This window comes from Delphinapterus leucas, chromosome 10, assembly GCF_059928025.1.
Source record: "Delphinapterus leucas isolate spDelLeu-1000000601 "Yukka" chromosome 10, BTC_Dleu_Yukka2, whole genome shotgun sequence".
In the NCBI taxonomy this organism is placed as follows: domain Eukaryota; kingdom Metazoa; phylum Chordata; class Mammalia; order Artiodactyla; family Monodontidae; genus Delphinapterus; species Delphinapterus leucas.
In genome coordinates this window covers 32,310,052-32,335,814 of record NC_143138.1, presented here as the reverse complement: position 1 = coordinate 32,335,814, position 25,763 = coordinate 32,310,052, and the positions used below count along the sequence as shown (strand labels likewise).

The following is a 25,763-nucleotide window of genomic DNA, read 5'->3' as shown; positions in this document are numbered from 1 at the left end:
ACAATTTGCTTCCAGCAGGAATAATCCTGGGAGTGGTAGAAAGAGAACGTTTTTTATTTGATACTCTCTTCCAGGTTCCTCAGGGAAAATTGAATTCTGGAATTAGTTTAAGGTCTTTGATTATAAAGATGTCCCAAAACAAAGTGCTGATACAGCTTGCAATAAGTAAAAGAATTGAAACAATTTGTCTTCTTAAATGCTGAACCCTGGAAATAAGCATGTAACTTTTTATGTTTCATTCAAAAAGTACTGAAGACCATGACGGCAGAGAACTAGAGGATGGTGTGCAACGTGCTAGGTGAATTCCTTGAGGAAATAAGGGGACCCTTGAATGGGTCCTATTCTCTGATTTTACAAATCAAGATGAAGCATCTGTCAGCTGCAAGAGCCTTGAACAGATCTCAGTGTTCATAAGCAACTCTCTATTGAGGTAATGAGCAATCTGCTTCCATTCTCCCCTTCTCATTCACCTTCCTGACCCTCACTTGGCCTTCAGAAAGTCAGACATTACTTCCTCTTGGAATCTCCCTGGCTCCACCATCCTTTCTATTTTTAACCTCTGAAAAGCAATGATCATATTGTATGGTCATGGTCACTGCTCTCGTCCTATCACTCTTTTTCCTAGCACTTAGCCCAATGCTTGGCATATAAGTGCTCCAAAATATGAAAGAGTAGATATTTCTTCTTGAGGAATAAAAGACTAATATGCCCAAGGAAAGGATCTTAGTGACCAAGACAGGGCTGTCAATGATGCCATCTAAGTCCTATGATGTGTATTCACCGACATTCCACGTTTTACCTTCCCACTGCATACCTTGACCAAGTTAGTCATAGAAGCACGAAGATATTTTGGTATTATTGCTAATAGCAAAGGGTCACGGGATAGGATCTCATGCCGGAAGAGGGCTCCCCAAGTCATCTGAGTTGAAGAGCGCAAAAACTAAAGGGAAAAAAGAAAAAACTCAGTTTAAGGATTTGGGTTTTATATACCAAGACTATTACTTAGCTCAGCAATTATCCACTATATTTTTCCATGGAAATAAATATCTGTAATACTTTGAAACTGCCCATACTGTAGTACAGCAGTAATGACTGCTCACTATGGACTGTATGTTAATAAGACAGACTGGGTCAGGTGCAATTCCCGGAGTATGAGCTGAATTCTACCACTTTCTGTTTTATGCAAGAAATGATATAGGAACCTCAGGATGATATTACAAGGAAAATCTTGGACTGGATAAAATTAATTTTATAATAACACAATCAGACTTTGTATTTAAAACGTCTTTAGTGGTAAATCACCTGGGACATACCTCATATCTGACTGAGCCTTATCAGAATGACACGACCTGAGGGGTAACTGCTGACCTAGACTGTAATGCTTAGCTCAGGAAGAAGGCTCAGCAATTTTCTTAATGAAATGCTACTACAGTTATTCCCTAGGATCTTAAGAGTCACATTTTATACTTCAGCTGCTAATTACTTCAGGCCATAGCACTTGATTTTAATTTACCTAACTAATATTTTGAGAAGTCACCTCCATAAAGTTTACCTGACTTGGATGAGTTGTGAAAGCCAGAAAAGATTCCAGGTATTTTCCAAAGTTTGCTGGTGTTTCTACATCAGAATCCACACCCTGTAGGACAAAAAGACCACTACATTAACGATGTTGATGGGGAGGTCAGGGTAGAGAGTGGAGTAACAAATACAGACAACTTATACCCTCAAAAATTTCAGGTTTGAAAGGACTTTATACTTCCTTGTGGCCTAAGGAAGGCATCATTTCAAGGGCTAAAACACAGGAAAGCTGTTTTATCTCCTTAACCATCATCATTAAAACCTATTCTGTGGTCAAATAGTAAAACAAGAGTATTGATTTCAGAAATCCGTATATTTCTTCAGATCTACTCTAGTCACATCTCTGTGACCTAACCTATTAAATAACCACTTGACGGTACACATCTTATGTCTGAAGTTCCATCCTCTCTAGCCATTCAAGCCACCACAAAAAGGCATAACATCAAGCGCAAATGTCTGTACCAATATCCTTTTAACACACAAGACTGAGTATTAAACATTTCCCTAAAGAAAGTTAATTCCAGGTCAATCAGACTAAAGTTTTCTTTTATGATCTAATAATACATCCTTTAGATTTGGGAAAAGTGTTCTTTATTCAAATCCATAATGTTTCATGACCTAATAGGACTTTAAAGGGTAACGCACTCGGCAGACTGAAGTTTTACAAGTACCAAAATGAACAGGAGTAGCAACACTGACTTTAGTCAGATGTTATAACAGATGGAATAACAGATGTGAATGTTTACTATTGACATTAATAATTGATTTGTTAAAAAAAACTGTATCATTCAAACTCAATTAAAATAATTTAATCTATAGAATTATAAGAAATAATCTGTAGGGAAATGCCCCCTCAGGCTAAAATCAATGGCATGTGTCACCCCTTACACAAATATAACTTTCTAAATCCTCTCCTCAAATGGCCCTGAAACTCTCCAGAAAGTGCTCACCAGCAATGCACACAGCTGATTGCCCAGCGCACACAACACCTGACAGAGTCTCTTCAGGAAGACATAGTGCTTTTCTACCAAGCCTCCTCCGTCAGCAGTCCTGAAGAGGAGAAAACAGTGTGATTAGCAGCACATCAAGAGCACCAAAGAGAGTCCCATGGAATGGAGCTGTATGTGGTCTGTGCTCCAATATTCAAATTTCAGTTGATTATTAAAGATAAAAAAAAAAATCAAAAAACAAAACCAACCCAAAAACCTCCAACCAAACACTGAAAGATCGATGAGGAATAGGGTTCAATGCCATCTCATCCTTCAAGAGACACACTAATTTTGGGTAATGCAGTCCTTGAGTACTTTGGGATAATATTGTAAACTCTGAGCATGACTCCACAAAGCAATATATATACTTATATGCATAAAAACTGCACAAAAAGACATCGGTTGATACTGAGGAAGGACTTAGAGAGATCTCTAGGGGAGCATGCAGTAATTCCTTACACCACTGACAAAATCAAAAGGACTATAATCAAGAGAATGAAAAGACAAGTGACAGACTAGGAGAAAATATTTGCAAAAGACACATCTGATAAAAGACTGTTATCCAAAATATACAAGAACTCTTAAAACTCAATAAGAACAAAATCTGATTAAAAAATGGGCCAAAGGCCTTAATAGACACCTCACTAAAGAAGACACACAGATGGGAAATAAACATATGAAAAGAAGCTCCACATCAAATGTCATCAGGGAATTGCAAATTAAAACGAGATAGCACTATACACCTATTAGAATAGCCAAAATCCAGAACACTGACAACACCAAATGCTGGTGAGGATGTGGAGCAACAGGAACTCTCATTCATTGTTGGTGGGAATGCAAAGTGGTACAGCCCCTTTGGAAGACAGTTTGACAGTTTCTTACAAAACTAAACATACTCTTACCATATGATTTAGCAATCACACTCCTTGATAATTACCCAAAGGAGCTGAACATACAAAAACCTACACATGGATGTTTATAGCAGCTTTATTCATAACTGCAAAAATTTGGAAGCAACCAAGATGTCCTTCAGTAAGTGAATGGATAAATAAACTTTGGTACATCCAGACAACAGAATATTATTCAGTGGTAAAAAGGAATGAGCTAACCAAGCCATGAAAAGACGTGTAGGAACTATAAATGCATGATACTAAGTGAAAGGAAACAATCTGAAAAGGTTATATACTATATGATTACAACTATACAACATTCTGGAAAAGGCAAAACCATGGAGAAAGTAAAAAGATCAGTGGTTGCCAGGAGTTTGGGTGGGAGAGGAGGGATAAACAGGCAGAGCACAGAGGATTTTTAGGGTAGTGAAAAGCCTGTAAGATACTATTATGATGAATATGTGTTATTACACGTTTGTTGAAACTCAGAGAACGTACCCATAAAATGTATAACAGCAGGGTTAACCCTAAGGTAAACTATGGCCTTTGGATGATTATGATGTGTCAATGTAAGTTCAACAGCTCTAACAAATGTACCACTCTGATAGCGGATGGCTATAATGGAGGAGGCTATGCGTGCGTGTGGGCAGGGAATATATGGGAAATCTCTGTACCTTCCCCTGAATTTTGCTGTGAACCTTAATCTGCTCTAAAAAAACAAAATCTTTTTTTAAAGATGGTATTAAAAACGTAACTTGGTATCTCATTTCTCCAAGTCATTTAGTTCAGATCAGTAATCACTTATGTGCTATTTTAGAATGCAAATACCCCTTTAAATTAAAAAAAAGATTGTTTGGTGGCAAAACCTGACCTACAATGATGTAGGATGATTTGCACTAACAAGAATTAATAAGGGGGCTTCCCTGGTGGCGCAGTGGTTGAGAGTCCGCCTGCCAATGCAGGGGGCACGGGTTCGTGCCCCGGTCCGGGAAGATCCCACATGCCGCAGAGCGGCTGGGCCCGTGAGCCATGGCTGCTGAGCCTGCGCGCCCGGAGCCTGTGCTCCACAGCGGGAGAGGCCACAACAGTGAGAGGCCCGCGTACCGCAAAAAAAAAAAAAAAAGAATTAATAAGACTGGTGTGGACAGCAGCCATATTAGCGTGTTCTGGAGGCAGTGCAGTATAACATAAAAAGCATGGGCCTCAGGGTAAGAAAGGCCTAGGCTCTAGTGATGTTGAAGGACAGCGTGGCATCATGGTTTCTAGTGCAGGATCTGAAGTCTGACTTTGAATCACAGCTTTACTAACCAGTACCAGTAGCACAAAGGGAGATGGGACACCTCAGTGTGAATGTCATAGTCTCTAGGGAACTAAGAAATGGGCCCTGCAAACAGTAACTACAGTGGCCACCCAAAAGACATGTTATTAATTTAATTAACAGGACTCCTTAAAAACAGACCTGTAGTATCCACAGGAAAGAGCCATCATAAAAGCTATGTTAGAACGGTCAGCAAGAAATTTTAAGTAATATAGATATATTACTGTGTCTCACATCTTTTCATTTGTCCCTGGCACCGAAAGTGAAGAAATGGTATTGAAGAAAAATGGGTGCTGTGACAGTTTCAACTACTGTAGTACACAGTTCTACCTGACTCCCTGGTAAGAAAAACATATCAGGAAATGCTTTAACATTTTTCAGAGCGATTAGAAGCAAAATAAGCAGAAGCCACTATCTCAGGACATAGAATGTTTTTACAGAATTTATACACATATTTCACATTGACCACATTGTTCCTGCTGCTTCCTAGAGCCTCAGCACTTCAGGCATTGATTACTTTGACAAGGAGAGAGGGAGGAGTGTCTCGAGTTCTGCAATCAAGGAAGGCCCTGGGACAGACTCTGGTCAGATCAGAGCATTCTCTGGCCTAGTCACCAAGGCTACTAGGAGGCTCAGGGATCATCAAAAGCAGACAAAGAGAACCAAGGGGATGAGCTGTCTGGGGAGAATGTGGAAAACTGTGAATGTGAGTGGATGCTGAGTCAACAGCCACAACTTATTTCCAGCATAAGATCTTCAAAAAGGTGAAACAGTCCCTTTAAGAGTGCCTGATTTTCCTATTAAAAACACAGTCCACTGACTGCCAACAGTCAAACAGGAACTTCAGATACATCCAAATGAGATACAAAAATGACAAAGAAATTAGAAAACACATAGGAAAGAAGATACTCACTGCGCAGCGGAGAGTATATAATGCATGGCAACATCTCCAAATAAGACCATCAAGGGCTTCCGGTCTTCCAACTTGCCCTAGACCCGATTTTAGGGAAACACAGGTAATAACTATGTTATTAAAAACCTCCAAGTACTAACAACTTCTATACCTATAAAATCAAATATACTGACTTCCTAATTTCTCACATAGCCCTGGGGCTAACTGAACACTGAAAAAAACCTCTTTAAATCCAAACCTGGATAAGACTTATATTTTAAAATGTGTTGGGCAATAATGATGATATGAAAGCAAAATAAATTACATCTGAAAATAACATTCTTATGGAGAAAAGAGTCACAATCCCATCTGTTAGCCAAGACAGCTATAAAGCCAGTAGAGTCACCTTCTACAATTCTTTGACGTAACACTATGTGAGTTTTAAACTTTAACATTACGCTTATACAGTTTCTTAAGCATGAAGTACCAAGATTCACAGCTCTTTCAAGAACCAAGTAGCCCTACAAATCTCTATATATCCTGACAAATGGATTCCTAGGATATCGGCAAACTGTTGTCCAAAAGGTTGGAGGCAGGTAATTAAGTTGGTGTCAAGTAAAACAAAAAAACAAACAAAAAAACCCAAACCTTTAAATATCTTTCACCACAACATGGAATTAAACACACATATGTATCACTCAGGGACTGTCAAAGTCAGTGTGAAGCGGTAACTTACTTTCCTGCTGACTGCAATGAGAAGACACTCAGCTGCTCCCAGCTGAAGTTCCTGTTCGTTCAGAAGCAGGCACAGCATCTCCAGGAGTTTACAGTTTTCAGCAGTAATGTGACTCATGGACACCCAGTCAATGTAGCCCGCTAGAGTATTCAGTGCTGCAATTCCTACTCGACAGTTTGCTTGGGCCTGCATGAAAAGAAGTAACTTTTAGCCATTAAGTCCTCACTAACAGACAAGAAAGCTGTGATTATACCCGAGCTCCTTCTACTTTCTAATTCTAAAAAGAAAAACAAACAATAAAATGTACTCATGCAACTGTTACTGATAGGCAACTCAAAGGTTTTCTTCTGATACACACACTTATCAAATGATGGCATTCTTGATGCCCATCAGTACGACTATATTGGCATGTGTGGCCATTTTACGTCCTTCAACAAATCTCAGGTATTAACATTTTAACTCCCTTCCACCATAGCTCAGTGATCAAATAAACCAAGGCTGAGGGAATTCCCTGGCGGTCCTGTGATAGGACTTCTTGCTTTCACTGCTGAGAGCATGGGTCTGATCCCTGGTCGGGGAACTAAAGCTCCTACAAGCCGCACGGCACAGCCAAAAAAAAAAAAAGCAAAACAAAAAAAAACCAAGGCCGAGGTCACCCTCCACTAGGTATATGCATCCCTGTACCTGAAAGCCTCAAAGAAGCCTCCTTCCAACTGCACCAAGAGCTCTTACCTTTGACTCCTGAGAATTATCTGTCTTCTGAAAGAAAAGAAGTATAAGGATCTAAATGTTTTTAAAGAGCAAAAGGCTATGTAATAACTTTCCACCCCCATAATCTAGGCCCTTGAACAATGATTTTCCAATACTCAACTTTTAATCTTGGAAAAGAATACAACTTTACTAAGAATACAAAACTGATATTCTCCCAAAGAAGGACGGGTTATTTTAGTTTCAGCAATATGACAAAATCTACTAGAACATTAAGATCCACAAAGACAGTTTCAACGCACACAGTTTACAAAGAAATACAACTAACAGATGAACAATGAAGCAGGCTCAACATTGCTAGCGATAAAAGAAATATAGTTTAAATCAAAGTATTAGCATTTTTTCTATATTAAAATAGAGACAAATTATAACTGGCAAAGGTATACTGAAATGATGTAATGTTAATGGAAAAAAGCAAGAAACAAAATTAAAATGAGTACAATTTATGACCGTGTATGTAGGGACATAACTGTAGGAAAACCACAAACACAAAAATATTAAATGCTAAGTAGACCAAAATAATGTCTGTTCAGTAAATTATACAATTTATAATTTTACAAGCAGGAATAACAACTCCTGACGGACATGAAAACTTACCACCATTAGCATCATAAAGGATTTGTTTTACAATTCCTTTTCTCAACTTTCAAAAAGTAATTTTTCTAACAAAGAACAAGTATTAAGCCCTCACCATCGGTGGTCAAAGAGCAGTGTTAATGGGGCAGAGATGAATAGAACCCTCTCACCAGCATCTGTTGATGCTGCCCAAGAAGGAAAGGGATCCAGGCAACAACAGCCAAGTCCAGTCTTCACCATCTCCTCCAACAAATCCTGCATTCCCATTCGGATCCTATCCTCCTGCCCCCTGGGAGCAGTGCAGGCGCCAAGTGATGGACAGGGAGAGTAAGCCTACCCATCCCATCCTTGTCTACCATCCAGCCGACTCCCTAAGTGGGAAGGTGAAGGGACGGAAGCAGAGAAGGAACTATGAGGAAACTGAGAAGTTTCAGGTACAAGAGATGTCCCTTGGTGTGCTCTGGTCCTGGTAGCCTGGTTTAACAGATGGAGATAATGGACACCAAGGCTAAAGAAAAACACCAGTGGATGTACTTCTAACTTGTGTCAGACCATCATCAATCGGCCCTGCTCTGGCATGTTGGCTAGATTTCTAGGGCACTGAAGCATTCATAATTTGTTCATGTCTCTTAGGGATTAAATCTCCTAGGGGAAAATGGAAAGAATACCTCTCTGGACTTCCCTGGTGGTACAGTGGTTAAGAATCTGCATGCCAGTGCAGGGGACACGGGTTCAAGCCCTGGTCCGGGAAGATCCCACACGCCGCGGAGCAACTAAGCCCGGGCGCCACAACTACTGAGCCTGCACTCTAGAGCCCGCAAGCCACAACTACTGAGGTCCGCACGCCTAGAGCCCGTGCTTTGCAACGAGAGAAGCCACTGCAATAAGAAGCCCGTGTACCGCAACAAAGAGTAGCCCCCACTCGCCGTAACTAGAGAAAGCCCGTGCAGCAACGAAGACCCAACGCAGCCAAAAAAAAAAACCCAACCTCTTTCACCCTCAATACACATAGGTTTTTAAATGCAAATACTTTGATATTTTCTTTTGTAAAATCCCAGGGAGATATGTGGGGGAAAAGAGTCCATTCTGGTAAAAAGAATGGGGCGTGAATTCTACTATAATCATTTATAAGGGGATCTTCAATAATTATTCTCTGAAATTCAGTTTCCTCATCCATAATATGGAGACAATACTTTCTGACTCTTAGGGTTGTTTTGAGGATTAAATAACATGTAAAGCAAGAAAAAGTATATAACCATTGTAAAGCGATTATACTCCAATAAAGATGTTAAAAAAAAAAAAAAAGAAAAAGTATATAGCATATATTAGGTATTCATTGTGAGTTTCTCCCTACCCTGACACCAATAGTACCTTGTCATCATTTGTGTTAGTATCTAGTGCTTCCCTGAAAATAGACTTAAGATGTCAGGGGCAGAAAACCCCTGGCAACCCAAATTTCAATGATTTTTTGTGTGTGAAATAAGCATGTATGAGGATTCTAGATTAGGGTTCTTAAACCTCAATACTATTGACATTTTGGGTCAGAAAATTATTTTGGAAGACTGTTCTGGGCATTATAGAATGTTTAGCATCGTGCCTGGCTTCTACCCATTAGAGGCCAGTAGCAACCCCTAGTTGTGACAACCTGGGGGGCAAAATCACCCCTCCCTTTGAGAACCACGGTACTAGATTAACTTTCACACGGCCTTCTTCTAAAGGCTCTCAGCTAAAAATGACAATGATTGGACAGACAGTATCTGGTTTGCCTTTTTCTGCAGAAGAAAAACCTCATCAGTAAGAAATACCAGGAATCATGTAATCAAGATTAATAAAACTTGGCACAGTTTCCACTGCAAAAGGGACCAAGACTAAATGGGACATCGAAATTTAACAGGGATACTATCCTGACCTATCAGGAATCTGGGTTTCAAATATTAAGAATTAACCTACAGGGAGCTCCTTGGTGGTCTAGTGGTTAGGATTCGGTGCTTTCACTGCCATGACCCAGGTTCAATCCTTGGTCAGGGAACTGAGATCGCACAAGCTGCACAGCATGGCCAAAATTTTAAAAATAAATTAAACAACAAAAAAAGAAATTAATCTTCATTTTTATACTATTTTCTTAGGAATTTTCTTACTATAAAAGGAATTATTTTTTTCTGGTAGGTATGGAAACTCACTGAATTGAGCTTCTTAGAAAATTAATTCCAGTTTTTCCTGTCATCTTTGTTTCTTTTTTGCTTATAAAATAGCCGTTCCGTTTACTAAACTGAACACCCTAGTTTCTTGCTAAAGGATTAACTTTAAGAAACAAACAAACCCACTCATTAGAAAACAGAACTTTAGGGAGGTGGTATTTATCCCTTACCACTTGTTGGTACTTGTTTACATTTTCTTGAAGTGTGTTAAGTAGAAAAGTGAAGATTCTCTCCATGTTCTGGGTTAACGTTTGCTGGATATCCCTTCGTCTTTGAGGGGGTAGCGTCTGAAAGGTCACTACGTCCTCTGCCAGTCGCAAAAGGATGAACATCACTAATTCTGTCTGTGTTTCCTATACCAACAGAGAGAAGGTAGTTAAATGAAATTGAAATATGTTTTTCATTATAAATATGACCAAAGGCTCTTTTCTGCTGACAAGACAAACCAACCAACCAAAAAAACCCTGAAGAGCAAACAAAAACAAAAACCTGAATTGGGGCTTCCCTGGTGGCCCAGTGGTTGAGAGTCCGCCTGCCGATGCAGAGGACATGGGTTCATGCCCCGGTCTGGGAAGATCCCACATGCCGCGGAGCGGCTAGGCCCGTGAGCCATGGCCGCTGAGCCTGCGCGTCCGGAGCCTGTGCTCCGCAACGGGAGAGGCCACAACAGTGAGAGGCCCGCGTACCGCAAAAAAAACCCAAAAAAAAACCGTGAATTGATACAGCTGTACTACATACCCCTTGTTTGGAAAGAATGTCCAATTCTATTAGCATGTCAGGCCAGTGCTGTGGCCACTCCCGCTTGATCATTTCTACTACAATTCGAGACAGAACATCTTTAATATGGTTCTCCTCTTCCAAAATGTTCAGTGTTCCCTGAAAAAGAATAAGAGATATTAAGAGGTCTGCAAGACTGAATTCAAGGGAAAAAATTGGGCTGTAAAAGTGTACGAAACTTATGAGCAGGCCTACTTTTAAACTAAACAGAATAAACAAACCTGTTCTCCATATCTGAGTCACCTGTCCTGAATTCTCACTAATCATCCTTCCCACTTAAAGCTTAACAGAGGGTTGCATCACCTAATAAAATGGCTGTCTCATGGAGCAAGGAAGACATCACTGCTCTTCTCCTTTCCAAACTGAAGAGACTCTCATATTGATTGTTTTCATTTTGTAAGAGGGCCAGGGTGGAAAAGTATGGAAATAAGGAACACATTGAGAGGCTGATAAAGTGGGACAATAAGGAGCAACTGAATATTTTACCAATAGTTCTAGTATTAGAAGATACAGAAAGACCATTACTGGGACTCTCTTCTGAAGTTTGATATCAAGACTAATGAATTATGACTTCTATCAAATTTCCCCAGAATTAATAAAATACAAATCCTTAGCTAGCTAAGTTAATAATTTTGAAGGGAATTTTTTTTTTTTCTATTAACAACACTAGACTTTGGGGACGTAAAGGGGTGTGAATTCCCATTTTCATGCCCTTTGTGAAACAGAACATAAACGGCTATGGATTCTAAACATGTTCAAAGTCATATTCTAACTCCTGAATCAAACTCATTCAGCATATTTTTATTGCTAATATCATAAAGTAATTCACTTTAGAATAAAAGGAAACAAATAGCAAAGTGTAATCTAATTTAGAATTGATTAATCTAAGACTCTTACTCATTTGCTGAAAATGTTTAATCTCTCTGCCCTGTCTTCATAATTTTAAAAACAGAAGTCAACACATAAGGGATTAATTAAATCCAGTAAGAGAAACGTGATGAACTGTGATTTCTAGTGATGGTGGTTCTTTTTATCTTGAAGGTAACATTTAATATTATATAAAGCATGCTGTTTGACCTATGTAGAAGCAGTGAATTTTTACACAAATGCTACATTGGAAAAGTTACACTTTGTCTAAACTACCTCGGAAACACAGGACTTCCAACCAACCATTCCTTACATTTGCAATCAGCTCCATGACACTGTTCTTCAGATAGACCTTCTCCAATCGAGACATGCTGTTCCACCGAAACCTGGCCACCAAAATGCATAAAGTCAACAGAACTAAATTAGAAGTCTTCTCTTCAGAACAGATTAGCTTTGATTCCTGTGTTAAAATAATGCTGGTGATTTCACTAAGAAACTATACTTTGGATTTTGGTATCCTTCAAAGAATGGACAGAAACAGTCCACATTTAACCAAAATGCTAACAGAAAAAAAGAGTTTTATATAGGCAGTAGTCCATTAATTAGAATCCACACAGGATCTGTGCACAGATGAGCTTTTCTCCTTGATTTTATTGACAGACCAAAAGCAAATATGTACCTGGAACAACTGCAACAATGTAGCTGATTTTCAGAAAATAGAATTTGAAAACACTAACTTCCTTTCTGAACTGGCTTCAGTTCAGTAATTCCCAAATTACTGGAAAGTAATAGCACAATTCCAGAAAAACTGTGGCTAAATCTTAAAAGCTGATTCTTCTGATAGGCACTGGGAGTAGGAGACTCAAGTTAGGAAGGGTTTTCAGTTATTCTCATATAATCTTGCTTAGAATTTGCCATTCACACTCAAACTTAAAAAAGAAAAGGAGAAAAGAAAAGAAATTAAAGGCGTGTTGCCTAATCAGAGATTCATTTACCTATACACTGCATTATTCTAAAAAACTCTGAGGTCTGCTGGCATATACTAGGAGCTCAATAAGTGCTAGCTAAATGACTATGAGCTAATACTTGCAGAATGCTTAGTATGTACCATGCACTTTACACAGATGAAGAAACTTGAGAAAGGTTAAGTTCTGAATGAGAGCTCCTGTGAGGTTGTGATAACCTCTCAGGAATCATTCCTTTCTCCCTGGGGATTGCTCTTTTCTACTCACCTAAACAGTACCTCTATGAGTTATACACTAAATAAAGATTTGCTCTCTCACACACTTCAGTGGTAAGGTACAAAAGCTCCTTACTTGACAACGTGTTCCAGGATCTGAAGGCCAAAATGTCTGACGATGGCAATTTGTGTTTTCTCAGCCAACCGCAAGCCACAAGGGACACATATAGGGCACTTTTCTTTAAACTCCTCACAAAACTGAAAAGAAGAAAAGTTAGTGTTTCCCTTAGAAGCCAAGAAAGAGTGTGGACTAAAAAAAGAAAACTTCATCTTCAACTCCAACCTGAGCTATATATATATATTTTTTTTTTGCGGTACGCGGGCCTCTCACTGTTGTGGCCTCTCCTGTTTTGGAGCACAGGCTCTGGACGCGCAGGCTCAGCGGCCATGACTTACGGGCCCAGCCGCTCCGCGGCATGTGGGATCTTCCCGGACCGGGGCACGAACCCGCGTCCCCTGCATGGGCAGGCGGACTCTCAACCACTGCGCCACCAGGGAAGCCCCTGAGCTATATTTTTAAGCTGCAAAATCTAGATCAATATTATATGAATAAAGAACTGATAAACATTCCTTTCACTTTGATAGTTCCAGATTTCCCATGCAATGGCCAATTAGTGTTAGAAAAAATAAATTTGACATAAATGAGTAAAAAATTGTTAGAGATACACCCCTGAAGTATACAGGTAAAATGACAATTTCTAGGATTTGCTTTAAAAACCTTTGGTGGGGGGAGGGATAAAGCAAATGTGGTAAAATCTTTACAGCTGCTGAGTTTAGGTGATGGGTATACACAAGACCATTGCAGTATTCTACTTTTGTGTCTATCTTTAATATTTCATAGTAAAAGAGAAACTAACAGAACCCAAATATTTCTGATTCCAAATCCTGTGGCATACATCTATATATTGTAAAGTTTCCTCCAAGTGATGCTCACTCTACTTTATGAAGTCACATCTCTTAAAATACACACGGCACAAATATTTCTTCCTAGAGGTCATTTCTCACAGCCCACATACATTGTTTGATGGGGGAATAAACTCGAATTGTATTAGCATCCCCATTGGTTTTGTATTAGCATTCCCAAATTACACTACAAGAGTCAGTCCCGGTAGCAGAGCATCCGACACTCAAGAAAACTACTTTCAGGAAACCAAAAGACCCTTGTTAAAATGCAAAGTAAGTGGTAGAAGTTCATCTTTGCGCAAAACAGCCTAAGAATATCACACAATAAAAAACATGGAGGGGTGGGGTGAGAATTAGGCCAGAAATACCCAAGACACAGAAGTGGGTTATGGAGAGGTGTAAGGGTGTTAAGGGGCACTAGAGGGGCTGGAGCTCGGTTAGGGCGGGTCAGGAGTGGGTCAGCAAGGAAACGTTTAGTGCAGCGGAAACTATAAAGAATGTGGCCGGTGTTGGGGACGGGTTGGACATGGGCTGGACACGTGCGCCACGGGAAAGCGAGGGGATGCAGGGATGTGGGGTTTGAGGGAATAAAGTGGGTGCAGCAGGCTGTGGAGGGAGTCGTGGTACGGAGAAGAGCAAACAGAAGTGGCGAGAGGGGAGGAGAGGCAGTGGGAAGTGGTGGTGAGATGAGACGGCCACAGAGAGCTAGGGACGACAGCGTCCCGGGAGAAGGGCAGGCGCGGCGAGCACAGAAGGCGGGGAGTGGGAAGAGGCGCGGAAAGCGGTGAGGGGAGGGCCCCTGGGGGTTGGGGACCGAGGTCCAGGGGCCGCGTGGGCGGGAGACGGCCACGGTCTTGGGCTGCGCCGGTACTGCTGGGGCTGGGGGAGGGTCTCGGAGCAGGCCCGGGGCGACAGACTCCAGCTACCTTGAGGGCTTCTAGCCGGTAGCGCTGGGTGGAGCTGGGGTCCATCATGATCGTCACCGCTTTCACCAGCTGCTCGCACAGCGCGTTCACTTGATCCATCGACATGACTAGTGCCACGCGCCGCAAGCGCGCACAACGGACGTCCCGGAAGCACGAGGCACGGATCGCTCCGTTGGCGGGACCACACACTGGTACCCGGCCGCGGCGGGCTTAAAGGGGACGGTGGGGAGCGGGAGGAGAAGCGGGAGCCGCAGAAGACCCAGCCGGGAAAAAGCCAGCGCTGCGCACGCGCCCGACCCTCCAGTACGCATGCGCCCGCGGAAGTGGCGACTTCCTTTTGACTGTTGCTCCTTGGTGGGCGGAGCGAGAGACTTAGGGGCCACGGTGCGCAGGCGCGTCAACGGCCCTCGGCGGCGCGCGCGGCGAATAACTGTCGGGAAGGCTGTGAGCAGATCTTGGTGGCTAAGGCTGGACCCGCCCGGCTGTGCCGACTGCTGCCAAGGCGAGGATCGTCAGCGCGCGTAGGTCCTTTTCTCCGTCGTTGCCGGGAATAAATCTCTCTCGAAACCGACTGATCCGTTCCCGGAAAGGGGACGGATATTCAAGACCACTTCATCGTCCTTCCAGTGGACACCGAGTCCAGCATCGGTGGCGTCCGCTGGTGGCGGTTTTGCCAAGTGTTGTCACATTGGTAAGAGAATTTAGAACAGTTCTGTATCTCTGTTTTTAGACTTTTCATGTTGCCTTGGCTATTGGTTGTATAGTATAGAAGTGACTGGGGACAACTTTGGGCCGAAATTACATGAAATAGAAATACTTGCTCACAGAGAGAAAAGGCCCTGGTATTGCCTCTTAAGAGGATTTTTCTTGTGGAAAGAAAATGGTAGCTCTTAAACCTCCCTCTTCACCTGTACGTATTTTCCTTGGGTGTGTTATCACCTGATTGGCACCAAACTTGTTTTTAAAGATTGGGGTAAATCTAGATCGTTAATGATGAATAATTGCAAATACCGAAGGTTTGTACAGTTTTGATCATTTGAAGTGCTACATATATCATATATGTATGTATTTTTGCTTGGAGAAAGCAAGCAAAAAACTCTTGCTTTCTCCAGCAAAATACATAAACTGAAAACTAAAACAGTTAAAATCTGAATATCCGTTTTGGTGTTGTATATTTAGGAAATGTTTGCTCTACTTAAATCACTGCTCCCTGTTCATACTCCACTTCTGGTGTTTGTATCTAATATAGTACTTACCTGGGTGTGTGTGTGTGACAATGCATTTACTATTTTTAATTTGGCGTTATCTGTTCCAGGACTGTACAAAAGCCACTTCAAGGTAAAGTGATTTCTGGCATGTTATGGTTTTAACTTATAAATGTTTAAAGTATTACGTTCTGCCTGTTTTAGGTGAGTGGAATTTGTAAGGAATTAATGCTTTGAATACTCTGATTTTTTGAATTCATCATTTTCTTTTCCCTAATCTTCCAGCTTTGTAGTTGCATGACACTTTTTTCAAGGTGAATGTTAATTTTTGATACTTTTTTAAAAAAAGAATACAGTTGGACTTCCCTGGTGGCTCAGTGGTTGAGAGTCCACCTGCCGATGCAGGGGACACGGGTTCGTGCCCCGGTCCGGGAAGATCCCACATGCCGCGGAGCGGCTGGGTCCGTGAGCCATGGCCGCTGGGCCTGCGTGTCTGGAGCCTGTGCTCCGCAACGGGAGAGGCCACAGCGGTGAGAGGCCCGCGTACCGCAAAAAAAAAAAAAAAAAAAGAATACAGTTGAGTGCTTACTCAACTGTATAACCTGTGTTCTCTCATATTTAAATCATGAATTACTGTGTTTCCACAAATATCTTATTTACTTTAAGTCAGTGGTTTTCAATCTCTGCTTTTAAAAATCATGAGAGAGGGCTTCCCTGGTGGCGCAGTGGTTGAGAGTCCGCCTGCCCATGCAGGGGACACAAGTTCGTGCCCCGGTCCGGGAAGATCCCACGTGCCGCGGAGCGGCTGGGCCCGTGAGCCATGGCCGCTGAGCCTGCGCGCCCGGAGCCTGTGCTCCGCAGCGGGAGAGGCCACAACGGTGAGAGGCCCGTGTACCACACACACACACACACACACACACACACACACACGAATTCTTTCTTTAATAATAAACCAAAGATTATTGTCTTCCTTTTTCTCTTTTTCTTTAAATGAAGCCTTTCTGCACCCAGCTTCTAATCCCTGACGCCTTCTTTCAAAAATAAATAAATAAATAAAAATAAAAATCATGAGAGAGAGAGAGCTTATTAGAGAGAGCTTTTAAAAATCATGATGGCCAGGTCACACCCATACCAATTAAGTTACATGTCTGGTGGTAGAAGCCAGAAATCAATAGTATTAAAGGTTCTTAGGTGATTCTAATCTGTAGCAAAGTTTGCAGAGCCACTGCTTTAGTTTACTGAATCCTTCTGGATTTCTAACAATGTTAAATGAAAACGTTAGTCTGTATTCACTGTGTATAAGGTTTGTTCTTTCAGTCTAGCATCCATACCTTTATATATGTCTGTCTACAAATAGTATGTAGTATTGTTTTCTTTTTGTCTTCAAAAATTTACATGAATGGGTAGAAAATCACCTTTAGAACATCACAAAGTAATTGTGACAGGCCAGATCCACTGATGGGTGCTTAGTGGTTGAAAGTTTGAGGAGAAACAGGGTATTTGCATAGTCTCAAAGTATCTCTCCTAAGAAAGGAAAAAATAGTAACTTTACAGTGAGAAACCTAGCAAACACTATCTCAACTAAATGATATGCTTAACATCACCAGTATTAACACACAGCGACATCATGTACCTCCCAACATGATACACTGAGAAAAGCAGAACCCTTCCATAATATTCTTGCTAAAAATGCATAACCTCAGTCTAATCAAGAGAAAACATCAGACAAACCTAAACTGAGAGACATTCTCAAAGCAACTGAGTAGTTCCCTTCAAAAGTGTCAAGGTCATGAAAAACATGAAGTGTCACAGATTGGAGAAGACTAAGGAGACGTGATGACTAAGACTGGATCCTAAGCTGGACCCTGGAACCAAAAATGAACATTAGTGGAATAACTGGTAAAATTCAAGTAAAGTTTGTAGTGTGAATATTATACTAATGTTCATTCTTTAGTTTTGATAATTGTGCTGTATAAAATGTTAGCATTAGGGGAAACTGGGTATAGGAGAACCCTACTATGTTTGCAACTTTTCTGTAAGTGTAAAAGTATTTCAAAATAAAAAGTTTTAAAAATTCACATGAATGCTTTGATGTTATATATCATTTTCTGCTTCTCTTTTCCCTGAACTTATATTTGAGATTTGTCTGTCAACTAGATTAACTGTTGACTTTATCCCTCCATTGACGTGCATTGTAGTTGTTTTTTTTTTTGCGGTACGCGGGCCTCTCACTGTTGTGGCCTCTCCCGTTGCGGAGCACAGGCTCCGGACGCACAGGCCCAGCAGCCACGGCTCACGGGCCCAGCCGCTCCGCGGCATGTGGGATCTTCCCGGACCGGGGCACGAACCTGCGTCCCCTGCATCGGCAGGCGGACTCTCAACCACTGTGCCACCAGGGAAGCCTGCATTGTGGTTTTAATTTGCATTTCCCTATGACTAATGATGCTGAGCCATTTTCATGTGACTGTTGACTATTTGTATATCTTCTTTTGTGAAGTGTTCAATTCTTTGGGGGGATGGGTATTCTTTAAAGCTTTCAATATTTATTACCTTTCTAAAGTTGTGTCAGTTTATTATTTTCCTGCCAGCAGTATATGAAAATGCCTGTTTCATTATTGTTAGTTTCCATGTTCCCATGCTTATGGTAATTCAACAATGGAAGAATGGAAGTATAATTTTCTTTGGCACTTTTTATTCAATATCCTTTCTAACTGTCCATAAAATATTGTCTTACAGAAAAATGGCTAATGGACAAGACCGGGTAATTACTCTAGTGGACATGGACTGTTTTTTTGTTCAAGTGGAACAGCGGCAAAATCCTCATTTGAGGAATAAACCTTGTGCAGTTGTACAGTACAAATCATGGAAGGGTGGTGGGTATGTATCATAGTTATTGTTGTAACTCTCAACTACTGTTTTAATCTATAAGAATACATGGCAAAAAAAAAAAATACATGGCACTATGCTAGGTCCTGTTTTGGGGGGTTCTGAACTGCTATATTTGAGAATGAATAGTAGCATCAGTGACCAAAAAGTTTATACTATTATGTTTATAACCTATTCATCATGTTAAATTTTAATTATTTTTGCTTGTGATCATGTAATATTTTTCTGTTCCCCTTTTTTTCCTAACCTTAGAATCATTGCAGTAAGTTATGAAGCTCGTGCATTTGGGGTCACTAGAAACATGTGGGCAGATGATGCTAAGAAGTTATGTCCAGATCTTCTACTGGCACAAGTTCGTGAGTCCCATGGAAAATCTAACCTCACCAAGTAAGAAGAAAAGCTTGTTTAAGGGGAATGGAAGAGTTGGAAGCATTTCATGAGGCTAGGAACTCATGTTTCTAATTCATTTTATGTAAATAACATCTGAAAAAGTTCCCTTTAGTCAGCTAAATTTTCAGTGTGGAATGAAAACAGATTTTAATACTGCGTTTTAGGAACAGTTCAGAATCATTATTACCTATAATAATTGCCACCCTTAATACCCTTTCAGTTCCTTAATTATTTAACAATTGGTTGTTATAATTAAAACTTAATTCCACTTCCCATGTTCTCAGGCCAAAAGTCTGAAATGTTTGAAGTAATTAAATTGACTGTGAAACTAATAAGAGTTTTTCCAGAGAAGGCTGAGTCAAACTCACATTCTAGTGCAATATCTAGAATTATTTGCCAGAATTGAACAGTCCCAAAGAAGCTTAATTTCTCTGTTTTTGAACTGAGCTATCTCTGCCCAGATTTTAGAAAGTTAGCCTTGGAATGGGAGGCATTAGTATAGGCATAGCCAAGTTAGAGGTAGATACAAGCTCCAGTCATTATAATAATCCTAATAGCTAGTGTATAGTGAACATATGTCATATGCCAGGCACTGTGTTAAATTCTTCATTGGCAGTGTCTCTTAAATCTCACATTGTTATAAGGAAGGTTCTAGTATTATCCCCCGCACCCCCACGCACACACAAATGAGGGACCAATTTAGAGAGGTTAAATAATTTAAGTTCGCACAGTTAGGAAGTGGAAGACTGAGGATTCATTTTCAGATCTCCACGTTCTCACAGTACACTATACTGTGTGGGGTGGTGTGTGTAGGGATCATGCTTTGACTTGGGACTTGAGATACCCCTGAATTCGCCTATCAATTAGAAGTCTAAAGGTGGAGTGTCATAGCCAACCTCACATTGGGATTATTGCCAGAAAAGAAGATAGATTTGACTGAAGATTAATACTGTAACCCTAAAGTAGAATTAATTCAGCTAATGGACATATGCTACGTTGCATTGAATAGAATTTTATGCTGGGAAAGACAGTGTAACTTCCCAGAAATACAGTTGACTTCAGAGTGTGATTTTGAAAAGCCACATGCCACCAACTTAAAACTGGATCATTTATTTTACTCTTAAAATCTTCATCAAATAATGAACAAAGGCAGTTTTAGAAAATTTAGGAATAAGTTTGTAGACCAGAGAGTTATTAATAAAGACCTGGTAATTTTAAATTATTATTTTAATAATTAACCTGAGATGCCAGGTTATAAAAATAAAAATATGATTTGCAAAAACATATATATACTTAGTTTATCAAATATTCTTAAAAATACCTTGGAGTGATTATACTTAAGAGTCTGTGAAAGAACACCAACTACTGCAATAGAGCATCCTTTCCTTGCTCTGTATGTGTGTGAGTATATTGTGCTCTCACGCTCTTAGGTACCGGGAAGCCAGTGTGGAAGTGATGGAGGTAATGTCTCGTTTTGCTGTGATTGAACGTGCCAGCATTGATGAGGCTTATGTAGACCTGACCAGTGCTGTACAAGAGAGACTGCAAAAGCTCCAAGGTCAGCCTCTCTCAGCAGACTTATTGCCAACCACCTACATTGAAGGGTTGCCCCAAAGCCCTACAACAGCAGAAGGGACTGTTCAGAAAGGTACTTGCATAGCATCATATTGCTTCTGCTTCCTGCCTTTGGAACCTGCTTTGCTTGGTCATACTGCTCCTTCTTGGATTGATTGAAAGGAAACTTAAACTACAACATGAATGAATCACAAGGACTCACATGGAAGGATATACAAATTCTTTTATCTTTCCAGGTATATGGATGTTGAGAAGCTGTGAAATCTGTATTAACATCAAGTTTCTCTTGAGACATAACTAGGGCAGGTTAAAGTTATCAGTAGAAGGCTGACTGCGCACTTCCATTATTTGTAGGTTAATTTATATTATTGTAACTTGGTTCATAAAAAGAGTGAGCTTTTTTTTTTTTCTTGCGTTACGCGGGCCTCTCACTGTTGTGGCCTCTCCCATTGCGGAGCAGAGGCTCCGGACGCGCAGGCTCAGCAGCCACGGCTCACGGGCCCAGCTGCTCCGCGGCATGTGGGATCTTCCCGGACCGGGGCACGAACCCATGTCCCCTGCATCGGCAGGCGGACTCTCAACCACTGCGCCACCAGGGAAGCCCGAAGAGTGAGCTTTTTTAAGGGGACCTAAACAACAGGGAGTTGAATTACTCAAAATTTCTAATCAGTTATCAGGATAATGTCATCGATGGGCTGTTCAAGGCCTCTCTTATTTTACTTTACTTATTTTACTTCTTTTCCCCTTCATAGTGATTCCCCCTTCTCCCTTCCTACCCCACAAACCCTCTGGCACTCACTGATGTATATCTTCTTAAATATGTATATGTCTTTATAAATTGTACAGTGTTGCTTTGTACATGTGCTTTTAATTATTTTTATTTGTCTGCTATTATCATTTTTCATTTATTTTTTATTTATTTATTGAAATATAGTTGATTTACTATTATATTACTTTCAGGGGTACAACATATTGATTCAATATTTTTATAGATTATACTCCATTTAAAGTTATTATAAAATAATTGCTGCATAATATATCCTTATTGCTTATTTATTTTATGCACAGTATTTTGTATCTCTAAAACCTCTACCCCTATCTTGCCCCTTGCCCTCCCCTCTCCTCACTGGTAACCACTAGTTTGTTCTCTCTATCTGTGAGTCTGTTCCGGTTTTGTTGTATTAATTCATTTATTTTTTAGATTCCACATATAAGTGATAACACAGTATTTGTCTTTCTCTGTCTGACTTATATAACGCGTGCTTTTAAAACTTGTGCTTTTTAAGCACATGAAAAGGTACTCAACATCACTAATTATTAGAGAAATGCAAATCAAAACTACAATGAGGTATCACCTCACACTGGTCAGAATGGCCATCATCAAAAAATCTACAAACAGGGCTTTCCTGGTGGCTCAGTGGTTTGGAGTCCGCCTGCCGATGCAGGGGACACGGGTTCGTGCCCCAGTCCGGGAGGATCCCACATGCCGCAGAGCGGCTAGGCCCGTGAGCCATGGCCACTGAGGCTGTGCGTCTGGAGGCTGTGCTCCACAACGGGAGAGACAACAGCGGTGAGAGGCCCACGTACCACAAAAAAAAAAAAAATCTACAAACAACAAATGCTGGAGAGGGTGTGGAGAAAAGGGAACCCTCCTACACTGTTGGTGGGAATGTAAATTGGTACAACCACTATGGAGAACAGTATGGAGGTTTCTTAAAAAACTAAAAATAGAACTACGATAGCGGGGCTTCCCTGGTGGCACAGTGGTTGAGAATCCGCCTGCCAATGCAGGGGACACGGGTTTGATCCCTGGTCCGGGAAGATCCCACATACCCTGGAGCAACTAAGCCTGTGTGCCACAACTACTGAGCCTGTGCTCTGGAGCCCACGAGCCACAATTACTGATCCTGCGTGCTGCAACTACTGAAGCCCGTGCACCTAGAGCCCATGCTCCACAACAAGAGAGGCCACCACAGTAAGAAGCTGTGCACCACAACGAAGAGTAGTCCCCGCTCGCTGCAACTAGATAAAGCCCATGTGCAGCAATGAAGACCCAACACAGCCAAAAATAAATAAAATAAATAAAGTTAAAAAAAAAAAAGTTGTTGGGCTTCGCTGGTGGCGCAGTGGTTGAGAATCTGCCTGCTAATGCAGGGGACATGGGTTCGAGCCCTGGTCTGGAAGGATCCCACATGCCACGGAGCAACTAAGCCCGTGCGCTACAGCTACTGAGCCTGCGCATCTGGAGCCTGTGAGCCACAACAAGAGAGGCCGCAATAGTAAGAGGCCCGCGCACCGCGATGAAGAGCGGCCCCCGCTTGCCACAACTAGAGAAAGCCTTCGCACAGAAACAAAGACCCAACACAGCAAAAATAAATTAATTAATAAACTCCTACCCCCAACATATTTAAAAAAAAAAAAAAGTAAAAAAAAAAAAAGAACTACCATATGACCCAGTAATCTCACTCCTGGGCATATACCCAGAGAAAACCATAATTCAAAAATATACATGCACCCCAGTGTTCCATTGCAGCACTATTTACAATAGCCAGGACATGGAAGCAACCTAAATGTCCATCAACAGAGGAATGGGTAAAGAAGATGTGTTACATATATACAATGGAATATAACTCAGCCATAAAAAAGAACAAAATAATGCCATTTGTAGCAACATGGATGGACCTAGAGATTGTCATACTGTGTGAAGTAAGACACAGAAAGACAAACATATGATATTGCTTATATGTGGAATCTAAAAAAAAAAAGAAGGTACAAATGAACTTATGTACAAAACAGAAGTAGCGTCATGAATGTAGAAAACAAACTTATGGTTACCAGGGGATAAGGTGGTGGGGGAGGGATAAATTGGGAGATTGGGACTGACATATACACACTACCATATATGAAATAGATAACTAATAAGAACCTGCTGTATAGCACAGGGAACTCTACTCAATACTCTGTAATGACATGGGAAAAGAATCTAAAACAAAGAGTGGTTGTATGTATATGTGTGACTGATTCACTTTGCTGTACACCTGAAACTAATACAACATTGTAAATTAGCTATACTCCAATAAAAATTTTTTAAAAAAAGATGCAGTTGAGTATAAACTGCATTAATTTGCTGTGAAACAATGTTTAAAAAAATTTGTGCTTTTTAATTACATGATAGTACTGTTATTATAGGTCTCATTATTAATTTTCATTGCTGATTTTATACATCTATTCATGTAGCTGTATTTATGTGTAATTGATTTCTTTTAATTGCAGCATAATCCGTGGTATGGATCTACCATGTTTACAGACCCTTCTCCTACTGATGAGCTCATTGGTTGCTTCTCACGTCCTTCTGTTTATATGATGAATGTCCTCATTAATCCTCTTGGACATATGCAAGGGTTTCTCTGGGAAGTATTTTCAGGAGTGGACTGCTAGATTATAGGGTATACACATATACTTAGTTTCACTAAATACTGCCAAATTGCTCCCCAGAATAACTGTAACAATTTGCCCTACCTCTGACAGTACACAAGAATTCCTGTTTCCTCCATATCCTCACCAGCAATTGGTATTATCTAATATTTTAAAGTACCTGCCAATGTGATGGCTATAAAGGGGTATTTTATATTTTGGGGTTTGTTTTAATTTATACTTCTCTTTACTAATTGAGGTTGAGCTTCTCTTCATATACTTGTTAGCCAGTTGAGTTTCTACTTTTGTGAATTGTTTATTTATAATCTTCATCCCATTTTCCATTGGATTTCTGCCGTTGTTTTTTGTTTTTGTTTTTGGAAGAGCTCCTTGTGTATCCTAGTTGTTGGTCCCTTGTCTATTTTTGACTCTTCAAATATCTTTTCCCAAGTCTGTCATCCATTAACTTTTTTTTTTTTTTGCGGTACGCGGGCCTTTCACTGTTGTGGCCTCTCCCGTTGCGGAGCAACAGGCTCCGGACGCGCAGGCTCAGTGTCCATGGCTCACGGGCCTAGTCACTCCGCGGCATGTGGGATCTTCCCGGACCGGGGCACGAACCCGTGCCCCCTGCATCGGCAGGTGGACTCTCAACCACTGCGCCACCAGGGAAGCTCCCATCCATTAACTTTGTTTATGCTGTACTTTGTTGTACAAATTCTTTTAGTTCTTAAGTTTTTCACCTTATGGTTTGTGTATTTTGAATCTCATTTTAGACATCCATTTCTACCAGATGTTCCTAAAGACATTTTTCTACATTTTCTTCTACTTGCCTTATAGCTTAGTTTTAGGTATTTCAGCTATATGGAATTTACCTTTATTTGATTTAAGGTAGGGAGCCACCTTAGTTATTATTCTTATAGTGAGTCAGTTTTCCCAGCATTTATTAATAATCCGTTCTTTCTCAACTTATATATCAGTGGGTCTGTTTCTGTAGTGTCCCATTAGTGTCTGCTTCTGCTTCAGAAACACATTATTTTTATTAGTTTGTAGTATGTCATAATATTTGATAAGGACTCCCCTCTGCTTTTGTTTTTCAAAATTGTCTTGGGTATTTATGCACCTTTATTGTTCAATATATGTTTTAGAATACATTAGTTTAATTCTTCAAAAAATCCTGGGAGTTACATTAAATTTACATATTTAGAGAGGATAGTTATCTTAATGCTTAGTTATCCCATCCATAAACATTTCACCAATTTTAGGTCTTCATTTATGTCCCTTTTAGTGATTTTTGTTTATTTTTTAAAATTTATTTTATTGAAGTATAGTTGATTTACAATGTGTTAATTTCTGCTGTACAGCAAAGTGATTCAGTAAGACATATATATAATTCCTTTCATATTGTTTTCCTTTATAGTTTATCACAGGATATTGAATATAGTTCTCTGTGCTATACAGCAGGACCTTGTTGTTTATCCATTCTATATACTATAATAGTTGTATCTAATAATCCCAAACTCCCAATCCATGCCTCCCCCTGCCCTTGACAACCACAGGTCTGTTCTCTATGTCTGTAAGTCTGTTTCTGTTTTATAGATAAGTTCATTTGTGTCATATTTTAGATTCCACATACCT

General features: G+C 40.4%; 2 protein-coding genes across 4 annotated transcripts in view; one reads left to right on the top strand and one right to left on the bottom strand.

Annotated features, from left to right (window-relative positions):
* The window catches only part of XPO5 (exportin 5), a 51,568-nt gene extending 36,617 nt beyond the window's left edge, over nt 1-14,951 (bottom strand). Inside the window, exons 1-11 of the mRNA XM_089918690.1 lie at nt 14,659-14,951; nt 12,906-13,027; nt 11,903-11,975; nt 10,684-10,821; nt 10,116-10,298; nt 7,136-7,162; nt 6,404-6,589; nt 5,689-5,765; nt 2,529-2,628; nt 1,553-1,636; nt 815-940 (exon numbers count right to left, since the gene is read on the bottom strand). Coding sequence (XP_089774816.1) covers nt 815-940; nt 1,553-1,636; nt 2,529-2,628; nt 5,689-5,765; nt 6,404-6,589; nt 7,136-7,162; nt 10,116-10,298; nt 10,684-10,821; nt 11,903-11,975; nt 12,906-13,027; nt 14,659-14,763 — 1,221 coding nt within the window. The 5' untranslated portion in view covers nt 14,764-14,951. The remainder of the gene's footprint in view (nt 1-814; nt 941-1,552; nt 1,637-2,528; nt 2,629-5,688; nt 5,766-6,403; nt 6,590-7,135; nt 7,163-10,115; nt 10,299-10,683; nt 10,822-11,902; nt 11,976-12,905; nt 13,028-14,658) is intronic.
* The window catches only part of POLH (DNA polymerase eta), a 31,493-nt gene continuing 20,670 nt past the window's right edge, over nt 14,941-25,763 (top strand). Inside the window, exons 1-4 of one of the 3 annotated variants that reach the window (XM_030759645.2) lie at nt 14,941-15,349; nt 18,600-18,740; nt 19,002-19,136; nt 20,570-20,697. In XM_030759645.2, the coding sequence (XP_030615505.1) occupies nt 18,604-18,740; nt 19,002-19,136; nt 20,570-20,697 (400 nt within the window). In that variant the 5' untranslated portion in view covers nt 14,941-15,349; nt 18,600-18,603. Of the gene's footprint in view, nt 15,350-18,599; nt 18,741-19,001; nt 19,137-20,569; nt 20,788-25,763 lie in introns of all 3 variants that reach the window. The other 2 variants (XM_022581997.3, XM_022581999.2) reach the window with 2 other exon arrangements.